Raw genomic sequence first — 10,000 nt, 5'->3', positions numbered from 1 at the left:
TCTCTCTCTACCCCTCTCTCCCTCTCTCTACCCCCTCTCTCTCTCTCTACCCCTCTCTCTCTCTCTCTACCCCTCTCTCTCTCTCTCTCTACCCCCCTCTCCCTCTCTCTCTCTCTACCCCTCTCCTCCTCTCTCTCTCTCCCTCTCTCTCTACCCCCTCTCCTCTCCCTCTCTCTCTCCCTCTCTCTACCCCTCTCTCCCTCTCTCTACCCCTCTCTCCCTCTCTCTACCCCTCTCTCCCTCTCTCTACCCCCCTCTCTCTCTCTCTCCCCCTCTCTCTCTCCCTCTCTCTACCCCCTCTCTCCCTCTCTCTACCCCTCTCTCCCTCTCTCTACCCCTCTCTCCCTCTCTCTACCCCTCTCTCCCTCTCTCTCCCCTCTCTCCCTCTCTCTACCTCTCTCTCCCTCTCTCTACCCCTCTCTCTACCCTCTCTCTCTACCCCCTCTCTCCCTCTCTCTACCCCTCTCCTCCCTCTCTCTACCCCTCTCCTCCCTCTCTCTCTCTTTCTCTCTCTCTCTACTCTCTCTTGTTATTTGGAGGTAATGTTTGTCCTCTGTCTACCCCTCTCTACTCTCTCTCTACCCTCTATCTATCCCTCTATCTACTCTCTCTCTCTTTCTCTACTCTCTACCCCTCTCTACTCTCTACCCCCTCTCTCTCTCTCTCTCTCTCCTCTCTCTCTTTCTCTACTCTACCCCTCTCTACTCTCTCTCTCTCTACCCCTCTCTACTCTCTCCCCCTCTCTCTCTCTACCCCTCTCTCTCTCTACCCCTCTCTACTCTCTCTCTCTCTACCCCTCTCTCTCTCTCTACCCCCTCTCTCTACTCTCTCTCTCTCTACCCCTCTCTCTCTCTCTACCCCTCTCTACTCTCTACCCCTCTCTACTCTCTCTCTCTCTACCCCTCTCTACTCTCTCTCTTTCTCTACTCTCTACCCCTCTCTACTCTCTCTCTTTCTCTACTCTACCCCTCTCTACTCTCTACTCTCTACTCTCTCTACCCCCTCTCTACTCTCTCTCTCTACCTCTTGTCCTCTCTCTACCCCTCTCCACTCTCTCTCTCTACTCTCTCTCTCTACTACTACTTTCTCTCTCTCTACCCCTCTCTCTACTCTCTCTCTACCCCTCTCTCTACTCTCTCTCTCTACTACTACTTTCTCTCTCTCTACCCCTCTCTCTACTCTCTCTCTACCCCTCTCTCTACTCTCTCTCTCTCTACTACTTTCTCTCTCTCTACCCCTCTCTCTACTCTCTCTCTACTCTCTCTCTACCCCTCTCTCTACTCTCTCTCTACCCCTCTCTCTCTCTCTCTCTACCCCTCTCTCTACCCCTCTCTCTACCCCTCTCTCTACTCTCTCTCTACCCCTCTCTCTACTCTCTCTCTACCCCTCTCTCTACTCTCTCTCTACCCCTCTCTCTACTCTCTCTCTACCCCTCTCTCTACCCCTCTCTCTACCCCTCTCTCTACTACTACTTTCTCTCTCTCTACCCCTCTCTCTACACTCTCTCTACTCTCTCTCTACCCCTCTCTCTACTCTCTCTCTACCCCTCTCTCTACTCTCTCTCTACCCCTCTCTCTACCCCTCTCTCTCTCTCTCTCTCTCTCCCCTCTCTCTCTCTCTCTCTCTACCCCTCTCTCTACTCTCTCTCTACCCCTCTCTCTTCTCTCTCTCTACCCTCTCTCTACCCCCTCTCTCTACCCCTCTCTCTACCCCTCTCTCTACCCCTCTCTCTACCCTCTCTCTACCCCCTCTCTCTACTCTCTCTCTACCCCTCTCTCTACTCTCTCTCTACCCCTCTCTCTACCCCTCTCTCTACCCTCTCTCTACCCTCTCTCTACCCCTCTCTCTACCCCTCTCTCTACCCTCTCTCTACCCCTCTCTCTACCCCTCTCTCTACTCTCTCTCTACTCTCTCTCTACCCCTCTCTCTACTCTCTCTCTACCCCTCTCTCTTCTCTCTCTCTACCCCTCTCTCTACCCCTCTCTCTCTCTTGTTATTTGGAGGCAGACTGAAGTTCATATTGTCTCTGTTCTAGATGGAAGTGTAGACAGAGTGTAAAGAAGATAGATAGATAGACAGTACCTCCCAGCTGACTGTTAGACAGGTGGTGTTGTTCAGAGTGATGAGTGGCGCCACACACTGGCCTGGAGGACCCGCTGCTGTCGTCACCTCCACTGCCTCAGAGTACTCTCCGAACTGCAGGAAGTAAACAGGAAACACACTGGTCATGTGACAGGAAACATACCTGTCACATGACAGGAAACACACCGGTCACATGACAGGAAGCATACAGGTCACATGGCAGGAAACACACAAGCAACATTATAGGAAAAATAACAATTTTTCTAGTAGCTGGCTCACAAATGATAAAGTCTGTTTGATCAACCGTTGAATTAGATTTAGGCTCAGCTCAGATCGGGCGGATATGAAACTTTAATCAATCAAACATGACTTTTCGAGCATGACTATTCCTGCATTCAAATCATTTCTATGATTGCTAAATGGGGCAGAGTGCCTTGACATGGCTGTAGAATAGATAGAGGCTGCAGCAGATGGTTGATCAGAGCAGTGAACTGAAGACTGTCTGATTGGACTAAATACCAGCTGCTGGGAGAATTGGTCTCCAGTCGACTTTCTGTTTGTTCCTCTGTATGTCCTCGTTTTTGATGAGCACTTATCAGTTTGCTACTTTGATCAGACCGTGTGTGTGTGTGTGTGTGTGTGTGTATGTGTGTTTGAGTACCTCTTGAACTAAGTCTGAATAGCACTCAGAGATGGACTGATCACATCAATTAGACTAGAGAGTGTTTGTCTGCCTGCTTCTGGTCATCGTTCATTAGGGTGTGTGTGTGTGTGTGCCTCACCCCAGCCTCGTTGGCAGCCCTCAGTCTGAAGTTGTAGGTTGCCCCCGGCAGCAGGCTACCCACACTGCACTGCAGCTCTGTCCCATTGTATATCTCACTGGACTCAGCGTCGTCCTCTGATGATGTCATCTCCAGACTGAACACACACTCCTCACACACACCTTCTGATGTCAGTGCGTCTGGAAGAGGAGGGGGAGGGTCAGCGGGGAAATAGTGGGAGGGAAAAAAAAGGGAAAGAGAAGGGGAGAGAGAGAGTTAGAGAAAGAAAAAGAGGTATAGAGAGAAATAGAGAGGGGTAGTGAGAGAGAGAGAGAGAGAGGAGAGAGAAAGAGAGAGAGAGAGAGAGAGAGAGAGAAAGGTAGAGAGAAAGAGAGAGAGAGGTAGTTAGAGAGAGAGGTAGAGGTAGAGAGAAAGAGAGAGAGAGAGAGAGGTAGAGAGAAAGAGAGAGAAGAGAGAGTAGAGAGAGAGGTAGTTAGAGACAGAGAGAGAGAGGTAGTTAGAGAGAGAGGTAGAGAGAGAGAGAGAGAGAGAGGTTTTTAGAGAGAGGTAGAGAAAGACGTATAGAGAGAGAGAGAAAAAGAGAGGGTAGTGAGAGGGGTAGGGAGAGAGAAAGAAAAAGAGAGGGGTAGGGAGAGGGAGAGAAAAGAGAGGGGTAGGGAGAGAGAGTGAAAAGAGAGAGGTAGTGAAAAGAGAGGGAGAGAGAGAGAGAGAGAGAGAGAGAGAGAGAGAGAGAAAAAGAGAGGGGTAGTGAGAGAGAGAGAAAAAGAGGGGTAGTGAGAGAGAGAGAGAGAGAGAGAGAGAGAGAAGACAAACATTTGAATCTAGTATAACAAGCTGCAGCACCTAGTCAAACACAGCAGAACAGAGGGAGGGTTTGAATTAACTGTCTTTTCATCCACTCATTAGTGTTCTCTATGTGTTTCAGACAGCTTTATGGTGTGACGCAGAGAAAGCGAATAAAGGGGGGAAAGAGGGAGTGAGATTGAAAAAGAGAGAGAGAACACAGTCTACTCAATTGTCCTTCCGTCTGTTTTTTAATGGGGAGTGTTAGGCTCCAGCACGCACACGCGCACGGGCATAAACACACACACATCTTAATGAGGAACATTTGCCACATTATATTGAGGCCTGCCCAATTCTAACTACTTTAATCACATAGAATGCAGCTGAATTAGACCACATTAGGCTACATTAAGGTTTAGATAGGCTGCATTAGAGTCGCAATAAAGCTGAATTAAAGTGAATTACGTTTCTTAGAGCTGGTGCACACAGTGTGTGTGTGTGTGTGTGTGTGTGTGTGTGTGTGTGTGTGTGTGTGTGTGTGTGTGTGTGTGTGTGTGTCTGTGTGTGTATGTGTGTGTGTCTGTGTGTGTTGTAACAAGGTCGTAATCAGGGTGTATTAGGTTGGGCGCAATGAAGAGCAGAGAACAACCAAAGGTTGATTTGACCTTCCAGACAGTAAAAGACACTGTGTGTGTGTGTGCGTGTGTGTGTGTGTGTATATGTGTGTGTATGTGTGTTTACCCCATTCTAACTGTACTTCCTTGTGTTTGGCTTTACCCACGATCCTGGGCGGTTGGCAGGGTTCGGGGACGACGCTCAAAGTCCGAACCGGAATGCTGAAGGAACACTGGCAGAACACAGAGGATCATGGGAAGGTCAATTGATTAATTGTGTGATTAAATGGATTACTGACCACGGGGTGTGTACGCGAGTGTGTGTGTGTGTTTCACCTGGCTGTGTCCACCGGTGCTGATGCTACACACTCGCAGGCGGTAAACTGTGCCAGGCGTCAGTTCTTCACACACACACTCTGTAGCGGGGCCGCTGTACGCCACCTCCCACTGGCCCGCTGCACAAGACAAACAGCAGATCAGGGTTTGTGTGTATGTGAATATGTGTGTGTAGAGGTATATATGCAGTTCAACAAGACACCACATCTATTCATATCTGGCATTAATCAGACAACACACTCTCTCAACCTATATCAGTTCAGTCCATTCACTGTTTCAATGGCACTTTAAACTAGAAGAGTGGGAGAGGGGTGAAGTGGGGTGAGGAAGGGGAAGGGCATAGAGATGGATAGAGGGGAAGAGAAAGAGAAGGAGGGTGGGTGGGTGGGTAGAGAGAAGGGTGGGTGGGTGGGTAGAGAGAAGGAGTGGGTGGGTGGGTAGAGAGAAGGTGGGTGGGTGGGTAGAGAGAAGGGTGGGTGGGTGGGTAGAGAGAAGGCGTGGGTGGGTGGGTAGAGAGAAGGTGTAGGTGGGTGGGTAGAGAGAAGGGTGGGTTGGTGGGTAGAGAGAAGGAGTGGGTGGGTGGGTAGAGAGAAGGCGTGGGTGGGTGGGTAGAGAGAAGGCGTGGGTGGGTGGGTAGAGAGAAGGCGTGGGTGGGTGGGTGGAGAGAAGGAGTGGGAGGGTGGGTAGAGAGAAGGAGTGGGTGGGTGGGTAGAGAGAAGGGTGGGTGGGTGGGTAGAGAGAAGGAGTGGGTGGGTGGGTAGAGAGAAGGAGTGGGTGGGTGGGTAGAGAGAAGGAGTGGGTGGGTGGGTAGAGAGAAGGAGTGGGTGGGTGGGTAGAGAGAAGGAGTGGATGGGTGGGTAGAGAGAAGGAGTGGGTGGGTAGGTAGAGAGAAGGAGTGGGTGGGTAGAGAGAAGGAATGGATGGGTGGGTAGAGAGAAGGAGTGGGTGGGTGGGTAGAGAGAAGGAGTGGGTGGGTGGGTAGAGAGAAGGAGTGGGTTGGTGGGTAGAGAGAAGGAGTGGGTGGGTGGGTAGAGAGAAGGAGTGGGTGGGTGGGTAGAGAGAAGGAGTGGGTGGGTGGGAAGAGAGGAGTGGGTGGGTAGAGAGAAGGAGTGGGTGGGTGGGTAGAGAGATGGCGTGGGTGGGTGGGTAGAGAGAAGGCATGGGAGGGTAGAGAGAAGGCGTGGATGGGTGGGTAGAGAGAAGGAGTGGGTGGGTGGGTAGAGAGAAGGAGTGGGTGGGTGGGTAGAGAGAAGGAGTGGGTGGGTGGGTAGAGAGAAGGAGTGGGTGGGTGGGTAGAGAGAAGGCGTGGGTGGGTGGGTAGAGAGAAGGCGTGGGTGGGTGGGTAGAGAGAAGGCGTGGGTGGGTGGGTGGAGAGAAGGAGTGGGAGGGTGGGTAGAGAGAAGGAGTGGGTGGGTGGGTAGAGAGAAGGAGTGGGTGGGTGGGTAGAGAGAAGGAGTGGGTGGGTGGGTAGAGAGAAGGAGTGGGTGGGTGGGTAGAGAGAAGGAGTGGGTGGGTGGGTAGAGAGAAGGAGTGGGTGGGTGGGTAGAGAGAAGGAGTGGATGGGTGGGTAGAGAGAAGGAGTGGGTGGGTAGAGAGAAGGAATGGATGGGTGGGTAGAGAGAAGGAGTGGGTGGGTGGGTAGAGAGAAGGAGTGGGTGGGTGGGTAGAGAGAATGAGTGGGTGGGTGGGTAGAGCGAAGGAGTGGGTGGGTGGGTAGAGAGAAGGAGTGGATGGGTAGAGAGAAGGAGTGGATGGATGGGTAGAGAGAAGGAGTGGATGGATGGGTAGAGAGAAGGAGTGGATGGGTGGGTAGAGAGAAGGAGTGGATGGGTGGGTAGAGAGAAGGCGTGGATGGGTGGGTAGAGAGAAGGCGTGGGTGGGTGGGTGGGTAGAGAGAAGGCGTGGGTGGGTAGAGAGAAGGTGTGGGTGGGTGGGTAGAGAGAAGGCGTGGGTGGGTGGGTAGAGAGACGGCGTGGGTGGGTGGGTGGGTGGGTAGAGAGAAGGCGTGGGTGGGTGGGTAGAGAGAAGGAGTGGGTGGGTGGGTAGAGAGAAGGAGTGGGTGGGTGGGTAGAGAGAAGGAGTGGGTGGGTGGGTAGAGAGAAGGGTGGGTGGGTGGGTAGAGAGAAGGAGTGGGTGGGTGGGTAGAGAGAAGGAGTGGGTGGGTGGGTAGAGAGAAGGAGTGGGTGGGTGGGTAGAGAGAAGGCGTGGGTGGGTGGGTAGAGAGAAGGCGTGGGTGGGTGGGTAGAGAGAAGGTGTGGGTGGGTAGAGAGAAGGTGTGGGTGGGTGGGTGGGTGGGTAGAGAGAAGGTGTGGGTGGGTGGGTAGAGAGAAGGAGTGGGTGGGTAGTGAGAAGGAGTGGGTGGGTAGTGAGAAGGAGTGGGTGGGTAGAGAGAAGGGGTGGGTGGGTGGGTAGAGAGAAGGCGTGGGTGGGTGGGTAGAGAGAAGGCGTGGGTGGGTGGGTAGAGAAGGCGTGGGTGGGTGGGTAGAGAGAAGGAGTGGGTGGGTAGAGAGAAGGAGTGGGTGGGTAGAGAGAAGGAGTGGGTGGGTAGAGAGAAGGGTGGGTGGGTAGAGAGAAGGGGTGGGTGGGTAGAGAGAAGGGGTGGGTGGGTAGAGAAGGGGTGGGTGGGTAGAGAGAAGGCGTGGGTGGGTAGAGAGAAGGCGTGGGTGGGTAGAGAGAAGGCGTGGGTGGGTGAGTAGAGAGAAGGCGTGGGTGGGTGAGTAGAGAGAAGGCGTGGGTGGGTGAGTAGAGAGAAGGAGGGAGAGGGGGAGAAAACGTGGAAGAAAGTATGAGCTTTCAGAATTTGTTGGGTTGATAAACTACGACCAAACTGAATATGACCAGGCTAATCAATGTGTTCTGAAGAGATGTTCATTATTATGTAGGTCACAGGAGTTGTGGACTTAGTAAAAAGCACTCAACCTGACAGGGAAGGACAAAGAAAACAGACTGATACACCTAGTAAATGACTGGAAAGAAAGGAGGTACATTACTGGTGTTTATATTACATTACAAAACACTGGTGTTTTAAGCAGTACATTACTGATACACATTACTAGTAAATGACTAGGTGTTTGGTGTTTATATAGCAGTACATTACTGGTGTTTATATAGTTGGTGTTTATATAGCAGTACATTACTGGTGTTTATATAGCAGCACATTACTGGTGTTTATATAGTTGGTGTTTATATAGCAGTACATTACTGGTGTTTATATAGCAGCACATTACTGGTGTTTATATAGCAGTACATTACTGGTGTTTATATAGTTGGTGTTTATATAGCAGTACATTACTGGTGTTTATATAGCAGTACATTACTGGTGTTTATATAGCAGCACATTGATGGTGTTTATATAGCAGTACATTACTGGTGTTTATATAGCAGTACATTACTGGTGTTTATATACAGTGGGGCAAAAACGTATTTAGTCAGCCACCAATTGTGCAAGTTCTCCCACTTAAAAAGATGAGAGGCCTGTAATTTTCATCATTGGTACACTTCAACTATGACAGACAAAATGAGAAAAAAAATCTAGAAAATCACATTGTAGAATTTTTAATTAATTTATTTGCAAAATATGGTGGAAAATAAGTATTTGGTCACCTACAAACAAGCAAGATTTCTGGCTCTTACAGACCTGTAACTTCTTCTTTAATAGGCTCCTCTGTCCTCCACTTGCACCTGTTTGAACTTGTTATCAGTATAAAAGACACCTGTCCACAACCTCAAACAGTCACACTCCAAACTCCACTATGGCCAAGACCAAAGAGCTGTCAAAGGACACCAGAAACAAAATTGTAGACCTGCACTGGGACCTGCACCAGGCTGGGAAGACTGAATCTGCAATAGGTAAGCAGCTTGGTTTAAAGAAATCAACTGTGGGAGCAATTATTAGGAAATAGAAGACATACAAGACCACTGATAATCTCCCTCGATCTGGGGCTCCACGCAAGATCTCACCCAGTGGGGTCAAAATGATCACAAGAACGGTGAGCAAAAATCCCAGAACCACACGGGGGGACATGGTGAATGACCTGCAGAGAGCTGGGACCAAAGTAACAAAGCCTACCATCAGTAACACACTATGCCGCCAGGGACTCAAAACCTGCAGTGCCAGACGTGTCCCCCTGCTTAAGCCAGTACATGTCCAGGCCCATCTGAAGTTTGCTAGAGAGCATTTGGATGATCCAGAAGAAGATTGGGAGAATGTCATATGGTCAGATCAAACCAAAATAGAACTTTTTGCTAAAAACTCAACTCGTCGTGTTTGGAGGACAAAGAATGCTGAGTTGCATCCAAAGAACACCATACCTACTGTGAAGCATGGGGGTGGAAACATCATGCTTTGGGGCTGTTTTTTGCAAAGGGACCAGGACAACTGATCCGTGTAAAGGAAAGAATGAATGGGGCCATGTATCGTGAGATTTTGAGTGAAAACCTCCTTCCATCATCCATGAAACGTGGCTGGGTCTTTCAGCATAACAATGATCCCAAACACACCGCCCGGGCAACGAAGGAGTGGCTTCGTAAGAAGCATTTCAAGGTCCTGGAGTGGCCTAGCCAGTCTCCAGATCTCAACCCGATAGAAAATCTTTGGAGGGAGTTAAAAGTCCGTGTTGCCCGGCAACAGCCCCAAAACATCACTGCTCTAGAGGAGATCTGCATGGAGGAATGGGCCAAAATACCAGCAACAGTGTGTGAAAACCTTGTGAAGACTTACAGAAAACGTTTGAGCTCTGTCATTGCCAACAAAGGTTATATTAGAAAGTATTGAGATAAACATTTGTTATTGACCAAATACTTATTTTCCACCATAATTTGCAAATAAATTCATTAAAAATCCTACAATGTGATTTTCTGGATTTTTTCTCTCTCATTTTGTCTGTCATAGTTGAAGTGTACCTATGATGAAAATTACAGGCCTCTCATCTTTTTAAGTGGGAGAACTTGCACAATTGGTGGCTGACTAAATAATATTTTGCCCCACTGTAGAAGTAAATTACTGGTGTTTATATAGCAGTACATTGATGGTGTTTATATAGCAGTACATTGCATGTATTTCTGCAGAAGTAGACCTAATGGTGGTTGACTTGAAAACTAAAACAGAGATAGAACAGAGTGTTGTACCGTCAGAGCTGCCTTCTGAGATCTCCAGCAGATACGTCAGAACTTCTGAACCTCCATTGTCCTGGGGAGGATCTAGAGAAAGAACAGAGGAGTAGAGAGAGATAGAGACACAGAGAGACAGAGAAAGAGAGAAAGACAGAGAAAGAAAGAGAGAGAGAGAGAGAGAGAGAAAGATAAAGGGAGACAGAGAGAAAGAGAGAAAGAAAGAGAGAGACAGATGAAGAGAGAGTGAGAGAAAGACAGACAAACAGAGAGAGAAAGAGAATGAGAGAAAGA

General features: G+C 49.6%; 1 protein-coding gene across 1 annotated transcript in view; it reads right to left on the bottom strand.

Moving 5' to 3' along the window:
• LOC112266372 (fibronectin type III domain-containing protein 3B) overlaps positions 1 to 9,857 on the bottom strand; it is a gene marked incomplete at its 5' end in the record, with an annotated part of 39,440 nt that extends 29,583 nt beyond the window's left edge. The window contains 5 exons of the mRNA XM_042296874.1: positions 2,083 to 2,196; positions 2,865 to 3,043; positions 4,389 to 4,494; positions 4,598 to 4,716; positions 9,725 to 9,857. Of these exons, the coding sequence (XP_042152808.1) occupies positions 2,083 to 2,196; positions 2,865 to 3,043; positions 4,389 to 4,494; positions 4,598 to 4,716; positions 9,725 to 9,857 (651 nt within the window). The remainder of the gene's footprint in view (positions 1 to 2,082; positions 2,197 to 2,864; positions 3,044 to 4,388; positions 4,495 to 4,597; positions 4,717 to 9,724) is intronic.
• Positions 9,858 to 10,000: the final 143 nt, after the last annotated feature.

This window comes from Oncorhynchus tshawytscha, linkage group LG14 (genome assembly GCF_018296145.1).
Source record: "Oncorhynchus tshawytscha isolate Ot180627B linkage group LG14, Otsh_v2.0, whole genome shotgun sequence".
Lineage (NCBI taxonomy): Eukaryota > Metazoa > Chordata > Actinopteri > Salmoniformes > Salmonidae > Oncorhynchus > Oncorhynchus tshawytscha.
This window is presented reverse-complemented; position numbering and strand designations above follow the sequence as displayed.